Below are 19,329 nucleotides of genomic sequence, written 5' to 3'. Positions count from 1 at the left end.
ATCCCTACCCCATGTTAGTCCAAATTTAAAGACGTACACTACTTTTCATATTAGAGAACAAAAATATTGTCCCTTTGAGGCCAAAATAAGAAATCGACAAAATATTTTTATTTTTATTTTTATTTTTAAAGGAAATCAAATTAGAATTTTGAGTAGCATACAGGGTATCATCTCTCTTGTACCTAAATCATGAATTGACATTAGGTATTTCTACATCTTTATTGGGGTTTTGGGTGGTTATTCACTAATCCTTTATTATAAAGAAAGTCTTTGTTAGGGTTGAGAGAGAGATTTCAGTAGAACGGTCAGTACGTGACGATAATTTTAAGAGTCATGCTAGGGAGACCAACTTTAGATACTAATTTGTGTACCATCTCTCTAATAGAGGTGGGGCCCACCAATACAATGGGTCCCACACTCTATTAGAGAGATGGTACACAAGTTGGTATCTAAAGTTGGTCTCCCTAGCATTTTCCTAATTTTAATGTATATTATTAGAATACCGCCACACAGTATAACTAAAAGATGAGTTTTTTTTTTTTTACTCTCTTGACATTAAATTGTGATATCTTACCAATTTTTAAAAAGGTTGGGACAAAATTAACAATGGGCCAATTTCATGCCTTCAAAAGAAATAAGAGGCAAATTGGGCATGAGACTTTTTTTCGAAAGGGAAGAAATTGGGCCGTGTAGAATTTTAAATAAGAAAAAACTTGGCTCCTTCAAATTGAGTCGGTCCAAATAAAAATGTTAAGCCTCCACTTTTCACATGAGTTTAGCTCAAAAATACAGGTTAGGCAGAACATTAAATGCTCATCATGGCTCGTGTCTTAAACCAAACCAATTCCACTCAAACTGCTGGATTTTTTATTTCTTATTTTTACTAACTTTTTTTTTTTTTTGGTCTGAAATATGGAATTTTCATAAAAAGGCAAACAGCCAAGAGAAGTACACAACCTATAAAGCAGCTAGGCACAACGAACAACAAGAAATAAAACATCACAGCTGCATGGAAGGAGGACTAATGAAAAGACGTAGTCATAAGACAACCAGATACGTCGAGAAACCCACACATCCGCAAACATTAAGCACTCCGAAGACAATCCAGCCTTGCTTAATTTCAACAAAGATTGAAGTGGCACTATATTATCATAAAATCAAGACTAAACAAGGGACACACACTCAATCTCTCAAAACAGATTTCAACTTTATCAACTTGGTCTTCAATGGAAAAAGCTTCAACAAGGACAACACAATAACCTCTGTGTTGTAAAGAAGAATAAGTAAAGAAGAATAGGTGAAGCCCATATAGCCAACTAACACCCACCAAACCTAACCACACACCCACCAAACCAAACCACTACCCAATTGATTGAAGAATATTAATGATGTTGTTGATTGAAGAATATTAATGATGTTGTTGATTGAAGAATATTAATGATGTTGTCTACCAATTATATTGTGAGGTGAACAACCAAAGTCTTAGGCCTATAAATAGATACCTCCATCAAGAGAAGTTTACACATATAGAAGAGGAAGAGAAGGAAGAATGAGGGTGAGTGAGTTGAGAGGAAAGAGAGCAAGAGTGAAATTCTCCAAGAGAGAAAATTGAGTGAGCCATACATATTGTAAACACAAAGTTGTAGCCCTATTATTTTACATAGTGGAAAAGTTACTGCTGCTGCTCTCCGGGGATGTAGGCATAGCCGAACCTCGTTAAATACTGTGTCTCATCTACTTTACGTGCAGCTCAATATTCGCACATATACCAGTTCATTTTATAACACGTTATCAGCACGAGAAGCTCTCAGGTATAATTTTTGTGTTGCACTATTATCTATACTACTAACCCTTATGTTGATGTAAGGAAGAAAAGTAGTGGAGGAGCTGTGGTCTGCAAGAGAGATATACGAGCAAACCAACTGTGTGCAGATTACATGTGGAAAGCATTTGATTTAAGAGACAAGCATGATGCCTTCCACAAACGATAATAATATACTATTTGATCGTGGTGTTGATGAGAACCCACCAATAATTGCCTTTACTTTACCGCAAATTTACTTTTACTTAAAGTAATATAATATATTATATTTACTGTATGGTGTAGGTTTATTACCCATACAACAGTATTTATTTAAAAGGGTGATGCGGATTTATCGTCCACGCCTTTACTTCTATTTAAATATATGGAGCAGAATTAGTGCCCATACAAGCACCATTTACTTTACCGCACATTTAATTTTATTTAAAGTATGATGCGGGATTAACGTCCATACAGCAAACAATTTAATTTATGAATTTAATTTACCGCATATTTACATTTATTTAAAAGGGTGGTGCGAGTTTATCGTCCACGCCTTTACTTTTATTTAAATGTATGGAGCAGAATTAGTGCCCATATAAGCACCATTTACTTTACCGCACATTTAATTTTATTTAAAGTATGGTGCGGGATTAACGTCCATACAGCAAGCAATTTAATTTATGAATTTAATTTACCGCACATTTATATTTATTTAAAAGGGTGGTGCGGGTTTATCGTCCACGCCTTTACTTTTATTTAAATGTATGGAGCAGAATTAATGCCCATACAAGCACCTTAACTTTATGAATTTAATTTACCGCACATTTACATTTATTTAAAGTGTGGTGCGGGTTTATCGTCCATACCAGTAATTTATTTACCAGCAATTTATTTTATGGATTAAATGTGCTGTATGATGAGTTTTTACAGTATGCAAATCAGGACCAGAAGTTCCTTGATCCTCATCATACAATTACATCAGGACTTGAAGATCCTTGATGATGATGTTAATATGAGAGCTGGCAGTCTCTCCGGTACTATATTTGTAAACATGTGATTGGACTTGAGGGTCCTTGATCCCTGACATGTAAATTAGGACCTGGGGTTCCTTAATGATGTAACAGTACCGTATTGGTTCATAATGCCGTACACATGGATGATAACTGTACCGGTAAATGTACTGTACACATGAATAATACGTATTCATGGCTTGATGAATAGTGCCGGATATATGAATAGTGACGTATACATAAATATTAATCATTTTGGGTTAACCATCACTATTCAAAAAGGGAACCTGCAGTTCCTTAAACTCATGGATGAGCAATTAAATGAGATGCCAGAAGTTCCTCAAAATATGGATAATTATGTAAGGGCTTGAAGTCCAGAAATATGTACATAAAATTGTAAAAATGTCCATACCATGAGAATATGTGATTTTGGCCCGAAGTTCAAAATCTAAGGGGATTGAATGTCCATACCACGAGAATATGTGATTTTGGCCTGAAGTTCAAAATCTAACAGTGTTGAGAACCTGAAGTTCCAACAATTAAATGGACAACCCTTGAGGTATTATTGCAAATTGTGGTACGCCACATATTTCTTTGGCATAAGAGAATGATGAATTGAGGCTCCCCACATATTTTGTTATATCTGGGCCGGAAGCTCATGAACCCAAATATATGAGATATTAGCGTGGCTTTTACTCAATTCATATTCACTTAAAAAGGGCGAATAAATTCTGAGTTTTGTGTTTAGCCCATGCCAAAAGTTCCATATGTTGAAATATGAAATTTGGGAGAGTCGATGTGGTTATTTGAACCTATAAGGCACAAGGTTCCAAACCGTCATTTTGAAAAGACATAAAAACCACAGGTGCAAGTTTAAGAATGTGCGCAATTATTATAACAGGAACATACAACAGATAGATTTTTCCACCTGCACTGAATGTGCAGGCCCTGTAAAATCTATAAAAATTACATTATGTTCTGGAAGCCTCTGAAGGAAGAGGACGGCGCCTCTTAAGCTTAGCCATGAGCCTCTCATGGTCTCCCAAAATTCTTTCATTGGAGACTTGCAGCATGTCTAGCCTTCTCAGTGTATCAACAGAGTACGAACTCACCAGTTTCAACAAGGCATTATTCTCTCCTTTAAGTTTCTCAACCTCCTGTTGAGACTCATGAAGCATTCTTTGAAGAGACGAATTTTCAATTGTTAACCTCTCAACCTCGTTTGCTCTGGCACGCAAACGATCAGCCATGTTAGAAACAGAAGCAGCACTCTGAATGCTAAAAGCCATTGAGTCATCAATAGCCTCTTTCTCTGATCTCCCTATTAACAGCATTTCATCCATTGGAGTAATGAAATTCCTAGCTACTATGACAGCAGTAGCATCATTCATCATCACAGAATCATTAACTGTGAGATGACGATTTTGGGATACAAAGGATGGACGCCAAACTTGAGCGTCACTGGTTGTTGTGGGAGTATCATTTAAATTGAGATAATTTGGGCAGGAAGAAGAGGAAGCCATTTTTAAGAAGGTTTCGAAGAAAGTCTTAAGAAAACTAAAGTTTCAGAAAATGAAGGAAGTTGAGTTGAAACGCAGTTGCTCCAATCAAGTTTTGCAAAGGCAATATCTATAGGAGGAAATATGACTACAGTTTCCAGGATTCCAATATTATCTCAGATCCCCATATTATCTTTTTCTTTCCCAGATTCCAAAACTTCACGTGGCCTCCATTAATGTTTGTCGGCACTTTCGGCGTTTTCAAAGTATTATTTTCGTCAAAAGCCGATCTTGCTTTACGGATTTCATGGAGCTACTTTTTCAAAAGTATCCCGAGAATCTCGCAATTTTCCTATGGTTAATTTGAAATTCACCGGTTCTACCTATTCCTCTTATTTGTGTATAAATGTGTTACTAACGAAATTTTCTTTGCAGAAGACATCCAGTTTTCTCCATACCTAGTGATGCGATATCTACTTATTTTTCTTATCAGTGAGCACTCAATATGCCCGAGAAGCAAGACTATCTCTGATCATCCATTCAGGAAGCGAGACTATCCCTGATCACGTTTTCGCCACATCAGGGAACTGTGAAGGCGACCTTATGCTCTAATCTCCGGAAGTTCTTCTAGACTAGGAGAAATGAGAGCTGGTTGTTTGCTCCCACCAGCTTCCTTCCTTGATTGCTGAGCTTGTTGTCTGCTCCCACCAGCTTCCTTCCTTGATTGCTTACCTTCTCTTGCAATCAATATCACATTATTTTTGCATTTTTTCTCTTTTTGTAACTCTCTGAGGATTATTTGTTTTTGACAGAGAAAAGAGTTGTGATTTTGCTCTTGCAGGATATAACTAGATCATCAAGCGCTACATTTACTGGGCCGATACAAGCTTGAATGATACTTGAGAAAAGTTTCTCCCACCTAAGGACGTAAGCAATACTTGTGTTATTTTATGCTTATATACTTATTTGATATTTTATCCGTTCCAAAAGAATGGCTTGTATGTATCCACGAATTATTAATGCAAATTTTACAGATTGCAAGTTGGATACATTGATAATACACTGCACAGATTAAAGTCCCATAAGAACAGAATATGGGTATAGCAGTGATCAATATGATGCACGCCTGTTGCGTAACAAATGATGTGGATTGAAGTCCCGAAAGGACAATCCTTTGACATGTCAATATTGATATTATGCACGCCTAATGCGTAGCAAATTATATAGGTTAAAGTCCCATAATATGGGTTAATGTCCCAGAAATTAATTGACATGTATGTATTAATCTGTGACATGCCTTCAGCATGACAGATATATGGGTTCTAAATGTTCCAACTCCCTAAATGGAGATTATCCACGCCCTACTGCTAAATAACGCTCCAATGGAGGTTATAATCCACATTCTCACATAATAAAAGCCCCATGAAGTGGCTTGGGTACCCAAAGGCAAATAAATGCTTATAATTGATGCATGCGCATGCAAATGAGAATGGTGGGATCATGAATTGATGAATGACAATTTTTGATTTTGGAGTATCTACTCAAATCATCAATGGGCTGTGTTGATTGGAACCACGTTCAATTATTAAATGTCGACAATATTATTGGCCAAAATGGAATGAGGTAATTCCATTATAGATGAGAATGAACGTGAAAGAACAAACCCACAGTACGAACCCCAAAAGATGTTAATACTGAAATTTGTACTTGGGTGTTCGGAATAAAAGGGAATATACCTACTTTGTATGACACACTGTTTCTGGCAGAAACAAGGAATGTTGGGTTTTCTCCATATTTACAGATTCAATTGTGCCCCCTCTTATTACACAATTACGGAGACCAACATATTATCTTTAAGGGTTATTAAATGCATGGAGCATATCGCCAGAAGCGATTTCCTAAAGATATATAAATAGCTGGGTAAAAGCTATATAATGTGTCATAAAGTTTAAACCCTTTTTAGACAAAATCCGTTGAGAGGATTGACATTGCATAAAGCAAGTCCCTAAAGGACATGTGCTTGAAGCACAAAATTTGTACTCAATATTAATATGCATAAATTACCTCAGTGAGTACATTGATTATAATGTGATTGCAACACATTAAAGCTTCTGCAGAGTTCAAGAAATATTTGTCTCGACTTAAGGATCGAGCATTATGCCAACGAGATTCTTGCTTATACTAAGAAAGTATTGAAGCATTTTTATGAGGATTATCCGTTGGACACTTTAATGATTTTCCGGAAGTATATTGGACCGGACATCATATTTTCCAGATAGGGCTCAACTCCATCACCATCATTTTGGGATGATGTAAGGTATATTTGATGCTATCTCCGCATAACACCATGTACGGGCATATTCTTTCAAGTGAACTTACAAATAGCCCAAGTTTTGTTAGAAACGCGGACTCTGAAAATTTTTATGATTTACATAGAGATAGCTCACTGGAAATATATTTACTTACTCAACTACGAGAATTATTAATGGCTATATCCTTCACTCACTCCGAAAGATTCTCACTCCAAAAGATAGTCATGAAGACATCAGGAGGAGATATTAATCAGGGGGAGCATCCAGAAGTATGCTATACAGATTGCTGTACTATTTTTTTCTTCCTTCCATCAGTTTTCTACCTCACTAGGTTTTTCTCCAAGCAAGGTTTTAATGAGGCAACCAATCTAGGGACATGTGGTCTCCAAGGGGGAGTGTTGTAAAGAAGAATAAGTAAAGAAGAATAGGTGAAGCCCACATAGCCAACTAACATCCACTAAACCTAACCACACACCCACCAAACCAAACCACTACCCAATTGATTGAAGAATATTAATGATGTTGTTGATTGAAGAATATTAATGATGTTGTTGATTGAAGAATATTAATGATGTTGTCTACCAATTATATTGTGAGGTGAACAACCAAAGTCTTAGGCCTATAAATAGATACCTCCATCAAGAGAAGTTTACACATATAGAAGAGGAAGAGAAGGAAGAATGAGGGTGAGTGAGTTGAGAGGAAAGAGAGCAAGAGTGAAATTCTCCAAGAGAGAAAATTGAGTGAGCCATACATATTGTAAACACAAAGTTGTAGCCCTATTATTTTACATAGTGGAAAAGTTACTGCTGCTGCTCTCCGGGGATGTAGGCATAGCCGAACCTCGTTAAATACTGTGTCTCATCTACTTTACGTGCAGCTCAATATTCGCACATATACCAGTTCATTTTATAACACTCTGAGTGATTTTATAGATATAAACATCCAAGAGTGATCTTTGGACACCAAACTCCAACATTTTTTCCACCATGTGATCACTGCCTAATTGGCCTCCCCCAACGCAAGAAACATAGAGAAGAAGGCTACCTGCACTCACTAGATTCTCGAGTCATTGCCGCACTTTTAGAAAATATGCATGTTATGTTAGGTGTTTGATGTGTTTTTCAATTGTTGTATGTCTTTCAGCATCCCACATTGAGAAAACTCAAAATTTGAAAAAAGATAGGGGAGTATAAAAGTGGGTTGGGTGCGGCATGTGAAACATACTTACCTGGACGGGGTTAATGGGCAATCATGAAGGCCCATGGCCTAGGAAGGTGACCTCCATTGCACTTAGGAGGGGTGCTTGCTTATGGTCTCCCTAAATTGGGAGAGCCAACGTCATAATTTGTGCCAGTGGGGGCCTGCGTTCGCGCGGCCCCTGCCCAATTTAGTTCATCTAAGTTTGCCCCAATATTACATTTAAGAACTTCATTGAGATGACTTTGAATCAAGCAAATATCTGATATCAGAGATATGTTGTATGTTACCTTCTAATGAGGGTGCTGATCATCAAGCCTTGAAGGTGGTTGACATTGTTGACATATTTAGGTGAATGGAGGGAGAGCCAACTTGGCCATGGTACGATTGGATCAAATTGCCCCTCCATGTGAGGGATACATATTCAAAAAGTAACAGAAGCTAGAAACATTTGAAAAAAATTCACGATTAGAAACTACATGAATCAAAAATGACGTTTTGCCTAACTTACACAGAATTGGATCAAATCAGAAATGGCACGATTGGATCAAATTGCTCCTCCTGATGATGATTCCCAACTTATTTGTTAAAATTGAATAAGACGTTTACTTGTATATAAAAAAGCTATTTAATTACATATTTTCCCAAAGGAATTACAATGCCTATTAATAATTTAAAGAAAGACAAAAAAAGGAAAAACACTCTAAAATTTCTCTACACTTTGATAATTTTATTCAAGAAACCCCTGACAGCCTATTTCCTGCCTGAAGTTGGGATTTTTGTCTTCCAAAAGAATGTTGTTTCCCCACATCAATCATATTGATCTCTCTATTAACATAAAAATCTGAAGCCTGCTATCAAACCAAAACTCAAAACCCTGACAAAATTGATGCTGCTATGTGCTGTTTCCTTTGGCCTTTTTCCCCTTTTCCAGTAGGAAGCATTGCTATGTGCACAGAAGCCGAGTCTTCCTTGGGAACATATAAACAAGAGACTTGTTTCATATCATACCTGTGCCCTATAAGTTGATGAGTTAAATTTGCTAGTCATCTCATGCTTTAGGAATAGCGCATAGAGTAGCTCATTCCATGTGTCAGGGACTCCAGGCAGACACCAGTGGCTGCAGTCTTGGCGATGGAGAGGCGCAGGGCCAACTTTAGGACCCAAATAGTACAAAGACGAATGCCCATCTTTTCTTCGTGCAGTCATTCGAGTTACGTTTAATATATCAATTTCCGTTGCCTTTGATGTGTTTGAGTGAGCTGATAGCACAGCATTGGCTATCCTGAATTGATCCCAAGATTGAGGAGGAACCAATGAGGACCCTAGCTCAGGCAGAGTCTCCGAGTGGCAGTTTCCCCCCGTCTTCCAATCCCCGCCTCTGCATTATTCATAAGAGCACTTCAGCTTTTCAATAAGGATAAACGTAGTATCTTACTTCCCCAGCAAAGGGAAACATACACAAGACATGAAAGATTGATCATCCCAAAAATCTCTAAAGATGCCTAACGGATGCTGAATCGTTGATAGGATATACGTTGGAAAAGGAAAAAAACAGATTATTTCAAGTAACAAAAACAAACCTGAAATGCACAGGGGCGTATGTTCGAAAGAAAACCTGAGTCTTGCTTGAATTTACTTCAGTGTCTATCCAGTGCAACACAGTCTCCATGGATCTGTGATATGCATCTTCTACGCTCATTTCCATCTTTACTTCTGCCCCTACCTGGAAGTAACAACCCCTGAAAAAAAAAACATATTGAAACTTTTAATCTTTCTACCAGGAGGAAAATCCAGACAAAGAAAGCTCAATAAGTTTAAAACTTCAAACATGATTAAAGGCATGTCACTTAGAAATGCACTATTTTTGCTTATTTTACCAAATAATTTCCCTTTTCCTTCACGTTGATTTTATCCCCACATATAACAAGTCCTAAAGTCCAAGTCCACCATTTTAGTAATATAACTTGCAAAACTCCAGACACTCCAGACAGCCATCCTTGGCATCAACTTTCAACCAAAATATAGGTTGAGGTGACCCAATTATTTAGTGAAAACATTTATTTAGTTACCAAAGACTTTCTTTCTGTTCTTAAAAAAATCAAAATAAAATCAAAATCTGGAAAGCTAAAAACAAAGAAAAAGGTTGGGGGTGGATCAAACCATTCCTAGCCCCTTCAAAATCCTTCATTGAATATTATTAATAACAAAGTGAAAGGTTCATGCTGAATGCAAATGAGAGAATCTTGTAAAGTAGTCAAAGAGGATTAAGATTTAACATTACGCTCTTATAGTCTTCTCATAATTCCACCAGTGCCCTGTGTTGAAGACCAGCACATCTGCATCTCTCCACTTTGCAGAATTCCAGTCCATTTGATCCACTTTCATAGTTGTTCTGACATTTTGTAAAGTTCCAGAAGGACGGCGGCTCTGAAGTACTAGAAATGGAGACCTGTAGTACTCAACAGTGCAGTTAAAATCCTTAAATTTGAACACCAAGAACCCTTTGTGCTTAGTAATTGGGTTGCCATTCACTTCATAGATTGAATCCTTATTAGGAATTACAGAAGAGAGCATGCAGAGGAGTGATTCCCATTGGTTTCTTCCAATTGAATCACCAACAAACACTAGCCGCTTGCCACGCAGTTTTTCTAACATCAACTTCGCATCAAATCTGTTTATTAACCACAGGAAAATGACACTCTTGTTAGCTGATTTTATGTACCTTTTGAAAATTGACAAATGCTGTTTCAAAGTTCTCAAGATAGTTGGCAACTAAATCTTTTGCCTAAGTTTCCGAGTACTATTGTTGGAAAAGCAAAAAAATAAAAAAATAAAAATCCTAGACTAATCTATCCAATCAAAGAATTAATTTAAAGAAAAATGAAATTTTCATAAATGCAATAATTCTAAAATGTCACTATCAGGATTCAAACATACATAAAATTACAAAACAAATGACGAATGGCACTACAAATCAAATCATAGAGTATAATCAAAATCAAATGGCACTACAATTCAAACTGCATTTATTTATCACAAGCACTCTCACAAGAAGCCTAAGATTACTCAAAAAGTGTGTCACCATCAGGATTTAAACATACATAGAATTACAAAACAAACGACCAATGGCACTACAAATCAAATCATAGAGTATAATCAAAATCGAATGGCACTACAATTCAAACTGCATTTATTTATTATCATAAGCACTCTCACAAGAAGCCTAAGATGAAACTCAAAAGGTGTGTCACTATCAGGATAGACATTTTAACTAACCATGACAATTACACACAGACACAGAGAACACAATACGCTAAAAACAGTGAGAGTAAATATTAATCAAATACACCCAATTACCGTTATCTAATCGTTTGGTTGCTGAGAAAATCAGAAATACATAAAGCATGTTTGCTGATTTAGTTTCCTATGTAGGGACTCAACTCAACCAATCGAACTTCTAGTCCTAGAAGAGAAACTGAGGCTGTGAAAATAGAGCAAGCGAACTACTTGATCACTGAGTGTAAACACTTCGCTTCCACAGTTCATCAATAATCATATAACTTGTTACAATAAAAACCAATGTCATCAGAAACAATATCCAATTTCAAAGCACATAACTTTGATTTCTATTCTTTTCCCTCTGTTTCTCCGCAAACGAACTTTAAAAAATCCAATAGAAATAACAGAAAAAGTTAAAAATTAAAAGTACCTAGGCAAGTTGCAATGTCTGGGTTGCCATCTCCACTTGGTATAAAATAAATCAGGCCGGCCATTCTCAGTGCACCTAAAGCCGTCATCCAAAAAGCGGCAATCTTTGGAGTTATACAAGGGGTAGGACTCATCCCACACCCAATCCCCTTCAAACACATCACATCCACCACCCTTTTGTTCTAAAAACTCAACCCTCGGATCCTTGACCGACCTGTCTGTCTGCAGCCACATAAACCGCTCCGATTGACCCGGGAACCGAAACCCTTTAACCACAGCTCTATAATCCAAGTAGAAGAAGCACAAAATTACACAGACACTGGCAAAGAAGAAACCCAAAACGCCCAAAGACGGCTCAAAGAGCTTGTAACGCTTAAACTTCTTAAAAACTTCAAAGAATGGCATGGTTTCAGTCTCAGGCTGGTGAGATGGGTCCTTAGACATTGGAGCTCAAACTCAGATTTTGGGATATGGGTTGTGCTTCTCTAACGGTATTGATCAAGACAAAGTGAAAGTTTGATGGGTTGAAAGCAGATGGGTGTGGAGCACAAGCAAAATAGCATTCATAGCCTAATATGGGGATCGAGAAAGAAAAAAAGTGTCCTATTTGGGCTTTTGCTTTGCTTTGCTTGGTAGGTCAGTAATATTAGTTTGTAATGAATGACAAACAGAGCTTAAAAGAGCGAGCGATATGGGTGTGTGAAGGAAGCAAAGAAGCATTCATGGCGGAGGTTACATGTATATATATATATACTTCACCTTTTTCTCTTCTTTACTTTATGGAAGGAAATAAAATTCTGATTGTGGTGGTTATTGGTAAAGTAAAGCAGAATAAATTTGAGCCTTTAATAATACAGATGTGGGTATTATCTGCAGAGATATGCTTCTGTTTAATGAGGGATTGAGTTTCCAAATAGACCAAAGACCAAATCCAAATAGATATATTATTAGATAGAGATGGAAGGAGAGCAAAGGACAAGAATTTCAACAATCAAAACCAATGGGAGTCTGATGTGAGAGAAACAGAGAGACTTGGGTTTGAGTTTTAAGGTTTTAGAGAGAGAGAGAGAGAGAGAGAGGGTTTGGTCCACTCGTGAGCAACTGATAATTGACATGAGTTATGGCGTTACTGGAGGTACGAAAGTGGGTAACGGATAGGCCGGTGCCATGTTTTCCTGAGAGAACGTGAGATGAAGAGAATGGGAAACAGAGGAGAAGTTTCTGGGTCGTGTTGTGCACGTGGAGAACATGGAGCGTCGTTTTGGGTTTTTACTCCGTATTGACGACGATCGATAATCCCGACACCACTTCACCGTGGCTGTAACGCGGTCTTTGATAGAATAATATAAAACTTTTCTTTTCGTAATATTTATTATTTATCACCCTCTTCATCCTTTTTTCTGAAAATTTAAAAAAAAATAAAGTCACATCACATACATGTTTCTTTATTGTGAAAAAATAATTGTTTTGGGGGCTTTTTTTTATTAAAGAAAAAGTAACATTCAAAGAGTACGTTTCAGTTTTGCATCTAAATTTTGACGGTCGACTTAGCACTTTGAAACTTCTTAACGTTAACAATCAGGCCTAATCTCATTATGGGAAACGTAAGCAGGAACCACTTTTTTAAAAGTTATTTTGTTTACAGGGGTTACCGGGGGGAATCACATTTCTTTTCGTAATCATTCTAATAATTTATTAGGTGAGTTAGTTAAAATTGGTTGAGTTTTTTCACTCCACAGAAGATCGAAATTCTTAAATACCAAATGAATATTTGTGTAAACTCTTCTCCCTCAATTGCTTATACTAAAAAAAAAACACCATTCTAATAATCTAACCTCTTAAAACTTGACACATCTCAAATTCCTCGCTTTTTTTTTCCTTTATGAAAGAGACTTCATAAATTGAAGACAAACTTCACAAACAATACCGATAGACGGTCGAAAAATGTCATCATGAAGTCATGACTCTGAGCGAGGGAGATGGGAGATCAGTAACTTGTTTTAAACGTTTGAAAAAAATATATATATATATAAAAATATTACTGTTTGTTATGTGACAATATTTTGACCTTATTCTTTTGGTACCAAGTGATAGCTAAAATAAAATGTTTGGGATCGGGTACACTGTGTGTGGAATCGTTTTGTTGTCTCCAATCAATAATAATTAATCTCATTTTAAAATAAAAAAAATGTTGTAAATTATAAGGTGGAGTCCACATGTTGGAAGGCTCTGCCTACAAAAGGGTTCACACCCTTCCTTTGTAAATATAGATAGAAATGAGAATGAAGAAACTCAGTTTCTCTACTTTCTCTCTCTCTCAATTTCCTCTCCAATTTCTCTAGATTTATAACACGTTATCAGCACGAATTCGCTTTAACAATACCAGCTGAATTCTCTGATGAAACCCAGATCTTTTATCATTTTTCACCTTGATCCTTTGTCGAAACCTTGGCCGGGGACTTGCTCTATTTTTTCTTGCCACTGGTTTTTTTTTTCCTTGACATCATTCTGGCTTTCGTTTTCAGTCTTCTGTTTCTTTGCAGATCACTCATTCCAGAAAGATGAGCTGCTTGAATCTGAGCACATGGGTTCAAATCCAAACCTGTTCAAGTTCAAATTTACAGCAACAACATCACATGGTTTCAAATCCAAACCTGTTCAAGTTCAAATTTACAGCAACAACATTTCAAGGCATGCCACCGAAGCAGTTGCAAGACAAAATACAAAACAAACGCAAAACGACGTCGGTTCACCTCCCTTTTCTCCGTCTCTGCAATTCCCACCCGCCAGACCCTCAGATCCAAAAACTCCAGCAACAGAGATGATGAGTTTCAGAGTCAGTGGGAGAAGCTAGCCGCCATCTCCTCATACCAATTTGCTGCTTCTTGCTTCAGCTGCTGTCTCTCTGCTTCAACATCTCATCACCTCAGAAATCTACTGCAAACCGTTTCTAAGGGCCATTGGGCATGCCCTTACTCAGTATCAAACCAAGACACAAAACACACACAGAGAGCCAGCCATGGACTCAGACGAAGGTAAGCTGTTCATCGGAGGGCTGGCCTAGGACACCACAGAGGACAAGCTCTACCAACGGCCTCGGCATGCCCATGGTAGCCAAATCAGACCTCTCCCATGCCTCTTACCTCCTCCGCTCCGGCGACCTCAACTTCCACAGATCACTGGTTGGTTGACCAAGCAAGGCAAGCTCTTCTGGTTCAAGGACTCAACCGTCACCCGCGGCTCCAGTCCACGTAGCGTGATCCCGGTGGCTTCCTGCCTTACAGTCAAGGGAGCCGAGGACTTCATCGCCGACTCGGAGAAGGAGAAGGAGGACTGGATCAACTCGATCGGACGGTCGAGAAATGCCAGGCTGAGTGGATGAGAATCATGGCGGGTTAAACTCGTCGTCCAACCCTCGAGCTTTGTCACCAACACCTGCGTCACATCGGATATAACCCACCAGGACACTCTGCTCCGATCGCCTTTGAACTGCACGTCGTCGAGCCTCTGCCACTCGTACGTCAAAGGAAGCAGTGACAGGGCGGTGGGCCCCTGCGAGGCAGCTCCGCTTTGTTGTACGTTTCGGGCGGGCGGTTCGTCGACCTCGTATATGACTCGGGTTGCAGCGCGTACACGAGATTTGTGAATTTGGACCGGTGGCTCGCCCTCCAGCTCCTCCCCACTGTCAAGATTGGTTTGCTTCAGCCTCTGGAGGAGATTCTCCTCCATTCTTTTGCATACCCATCTTTTCTTGTGAGTGGAGACTACAACAAACTTTACCAATTTGTTAAGGAACAAACAGAGATGCCCATGGAAATGATAACTTAAGCCTAATGGCGGGCCACGCGATAAACACAAGTTGGCTGGACAGCACAGGCACACGATATGTTGTCGAGTGCGCATGATCGCAGCCCCCACCCACCTGTTCTTAGAAAAATCCAATAAGCTCTATGTCCCTTATGCTTCCTATTACTTTATTATTTCTTTACAGTATTTAATAAATCAATTGGTGCAGGTGTGCAGATTACAGGTGGAAAGCATTTGATTTGAGAGACAAGCATGATGCCTTCCACAAACGATAATAATATTATCTGCTATACTATTTGATCGTGGTGTTAATGAGAACCCACCAATAATTGCCTTTACTTTACCGCAAATTTACTTTTACTTAAAGTAATATAATATATTATATTTACTGTATGGTGTAGGTTTATTACCCATACAACAGTATTTATTTAAAAGGGTGGTGCAGATTTATCGTCCACGCCTTTACTTTCATTTAAAAGTATGGAGCAGAATTAGTGCCCATATACGCACGTTTACTTTATGAATTTAATTTACCGCACATTTAATTTTATTTAAGGTATGGTGCGGGATTAACGTCCATACAGCAATCAATTTAATTTATGAATTTAATTTACCGCACATTTACATTTATTTAAAGTGTGGTGCGAATTTATCATCCATACCAGTAATTTATTTACCAGCAATTTATTTTATGGATTAAATGTGCTGTATGATGAGTTTTTACAGTATGCAGATCAGGACCAGAAGTTCCTTGATCCTCATCATACAATTACATCAGGACTTGAAGATCCTTGATGATGATGTTAATATGAGAGCTGGCAGTCTCTCCGGTACTATATTTGTAAACATGTGATTGGACTTGAGGGTCCTTGATCCTTGACATGTAAATAAGGACCTGGGGTTCCTTAATGATGTAACAGTACCGTATTGTTTCATAATGCCGTACACATGGATGATAACTGTACTGGCAAATGTACTGTCCACATGAATAGATAGAAATGAGAATGAAGAAACTCAGTTTCTCTACTTTCTCTCTCTCTCAATTTCCTCTCCAATTTCTCTAGATTTATAACAAAAAATTAGTTAATGCAAAACATTGTCTAGCAAAGTGAGTGCACTCCTGAACGAGTCTTAGGGGTGTATTTAATTGAGATTTTAATAGATTGTAATTACATGATTTTAATGTAATGGATTTCAGTCGGATTTGTAATTATATGATTTTACTCATGATTTTAATATATTGCAATTACATGATTTTACTTATGATTTTAATTCACTAAGATTTTACTTGTGATTTTAATAGATTGCAATTTACATGATTTTACGTACAGGCTTGAACTCTACCACCCATCATCATTCACCTAAATACATAACCCTGAAGGAATTTACCCAATTTTTTAAGACATAGATACCCAATTTTTTAGGGTTAATATAAAGATGGAGGCACAGTAACCATCAAAAGTGTAGTCTAGGGAGAGTACACCGACATCAACAATGTAACTCCCAGCATAGCCACACATGGCCATAATGAATACGTTAAAGAAACACAACACAACTGAGAAACCAACAATAGAAATACAAAAGCATAAGTAGAGGCTAGAAGCTACATCCAAAACCACCAACATCTAATGTAAAACAAATAGCACCAGAAATACAAAATAAAGAAACGTACTAAAAACTCCTAGCCTAACCCCATGACCACTCCTAGTTTTTGTCAAAGCTTGGACCAAAATTGTGGAGTGAAAAAAACACCAACATCCAAAACCACCAACATCTAATGTAAAACAGATAGCACTAGAAATACAAAATAAAGAAACGTATTGAAAACTCCTAGCCCAACCCCATGACTACTCCTAGTTTTTGTCAAAGCTCAGACCAAAACTGTGGAGTGAAAAAAATACCTTGCACCTTATCAACATTTCTTCTAGATTGTGGCTAAGGTTTCTTCTTTCTTTTTTTTGTTTTGTCCTGGTCCCAAACGTTTTGGGACAGGGAATTAGAAAAAATATTTAGCCATGTCACTGTATGTGCAGCAGCTACACATAATATATATATATTTTTTTAAAAGAGCCTCTTTGAGGCATTAGATCAAGCAACTTGTGGGCACACCGGTAGAGTTGTAGAGGGCTGTAACTCCTTGCCAGGAAATGTCTACAATGAGCAGGAGATTCTAAAAAAAAAAAAAAAGTATTGAAAATATAAGTTTTACTCCAAATAAGCTTGTCTACAAGGAAAGAATAGCTATTGAAAAATGCCCATTAGCTCCAGAAGAGGCAATATCGTCTTTCTTGTTAATGTTTCTTTATCGTCTTTTTTATGAAAAATTTATTTTATGTGCAATCGAAAGCATACAAAAATAGTGGGGGGGAAAAAAGAGTATGAGAGCATATATGAGAATCATGCATAGGAAGATGAGATTTGTTATGTGATTTGATATTTATATCACACACTCAAAAGTCTCACACAATACATCATTTAATGAAATACCTCAAAATCAGTAAGTTTTTTAATACCACGGTACTTTTTCTTATCTTTTAAAAGTCATAATTGAATACCACCGAACTTGTATTGATTATTTAAAAATCCTAATTGAATACCACCATATTTTTATTGATTACTTAAAAATTCTAATTGAATACCGCCGTACTTTTAAGCTTTAAAACAATCCATTAAAATCACAATTGAATACACCTCCTGTTTAATGGTTGAACATTCTATCTATAAACCAATGACCTAAGGTTCGAGCCTCAATTACACATCTCTCCCTTCTCCTTTCTAACTTGATAAAAAAAGAAATTAAAAAAAAATAAAATTGGGTGCACTCTGTTGTAAGTTGTGATGAATAATTGCAGAACTTCTGAAAAACAAAACTTAAGGTCAATAAGTCATAATTGCATGACATTGCTTGGATAATACACAATGGTTCTGTTTTCTTTTCTTTTTCCTTTTTTTCTTTTTGTGAAAGTGGCAAGTTTTTCATTTAGAAAAGGGGAAAATACAAGATTTAAAGATAGAAAGAACACAACCCAAATACAAAACAACAATAACAGATATAGAAATAGAAAAAATAAATCACAAACATTGCAACAAACGATCCAAACTCCTTTTGAATTCTCAGTTTATTTTTTAGAGAAGTGAATCTCCCTAATTCTAGTGAAAAATGTCATGAATTTGAGCTGAAATGGCATTGCCATTAGGGAAATTTATTTTTAACTTTAATGATGATCTAAAAACTTGATTTGCACATGAGAGTGATGCATGTGTTATATGGACACTCCCATATGTCAACCCTGTCTTTCAAGTCTCTTAACAGAACAGAAGCTTAATGAAATTGCTTCAAGTGAAAGGGAAACACCATGCCACACACATGGAAGGCAAAATAGTAAAATAAGAAGAGTTACACGTGAACATGGTTCTTCTGATTCATTCATGGGATGGAATTCGAAGGAATATCTAGGGGGTTCAAATTCAATCACATGTCACTTGTCTGGGACAGAATGAATGAGTGGAACATAAACAAACAGCTTAACGTACCCGCCATGTTCATGTTTCATATTTTTTATTTTTATCGTTTTGCTGATTTGTTTGTTTTGTCTACTAAATTTCCATTATGCGTCCAGCATGACAATCAGACTCACCGGTTTTGTAGTAACATCGACGGAATAGCTTCACGGTGAAGCTTTCCGAAATTGGCTAGTGATTTTAACGCTCTTCTTTTAGCATTGCCTTCTTAGCACTCACCTGTGTGAGAAGAAATTGTACAATATTTGTTTGTATGGCAGATGGCTAAAAGAGGAGTACCAAAATTGCTACCCTGTCCGAATTAGAGAGACTATTGTCAACAAAATTTCCGAAATCATCTTCACGTAACACGTCTTCGGATCATGTAGCAGATCTTCTTATGCCAAAAAACATCTATGTAACGCATCATTTACCATCAAGTAGAAAACAAATTTACGAAAAAGTAGTATTGGAAAAAATAGAAC

At 37.2% G+C, this 19,329-nt stretch overlaps 1 protein-coding gene across 1 annotated transcript; it reads right to left on the bottom strand.

Moving 5' to 3' along the window:
* On the bottom strand, positions 8,368–12,727 carry LOC18788260 (protein trichome birefringence-like 10). Its single transcript, XM_007225703.2, has 4 exons — positions 11,538–12,727; positions 10,110–10,499; positions 9,409–9,567; positions 8,368–9,206 (listed from the first exon to the last, which is right to left on the bottom strand). Exons 1-4 carry the CDS (start codon positions 11,978–11,980, stop codon positions 8,831–8,833), a joined length of 1,368 nt encoding a protein of 455 aa, XP_007225765.1. The 5' UTR covers positions 11,981–12,727; the 3' UTR covers positions 8,368–8,830.

This window comes from Prunus persica, chromosome G1 (assembly GCF_000346465.2).
Source record: "Prunus persica cultivar Lovell chromosome G1, Prunus_persica_NCBIv2, whole genome shotgun sequence".
Lineage (NCBI taxonomy): Eukaryota > Viridiplantae > Streptophyta > Magnoliopsida > Rosales > Rosaceae > Prunus > Prunus persica.
This window is presented reverse-complemented; position numbering and strand designations above follow the sequence as displayed.

What these genes read in the sequence shown, in the direction of transcription:
- LOC18788260 (XM_007225703.2), bottom strand. Translation starts at nt 11,980, where the DNA reads ATGTCTAAGGACCCATCTCACCAGCCTGAGACTGAAACCATGCCATTC. An exon ending in AGACATTGCAACTTGCCTAG is followed by an intron (nt 10,500 to 11,537) that starts GTACTTTTAATT and finishes GTTAATAAACAG; the next exon opens with ATTTGATGCGAAGTTGATGT. An exon ending in TATGAGAAGACTATAAGAGC is followed by an intron (nt 9,568 to 10,109) that starts GTAATGTTAAAT and finishes TTTTTTTTTCAG; the next exon opens with GGGTTGTTACTTCCAGGTAG.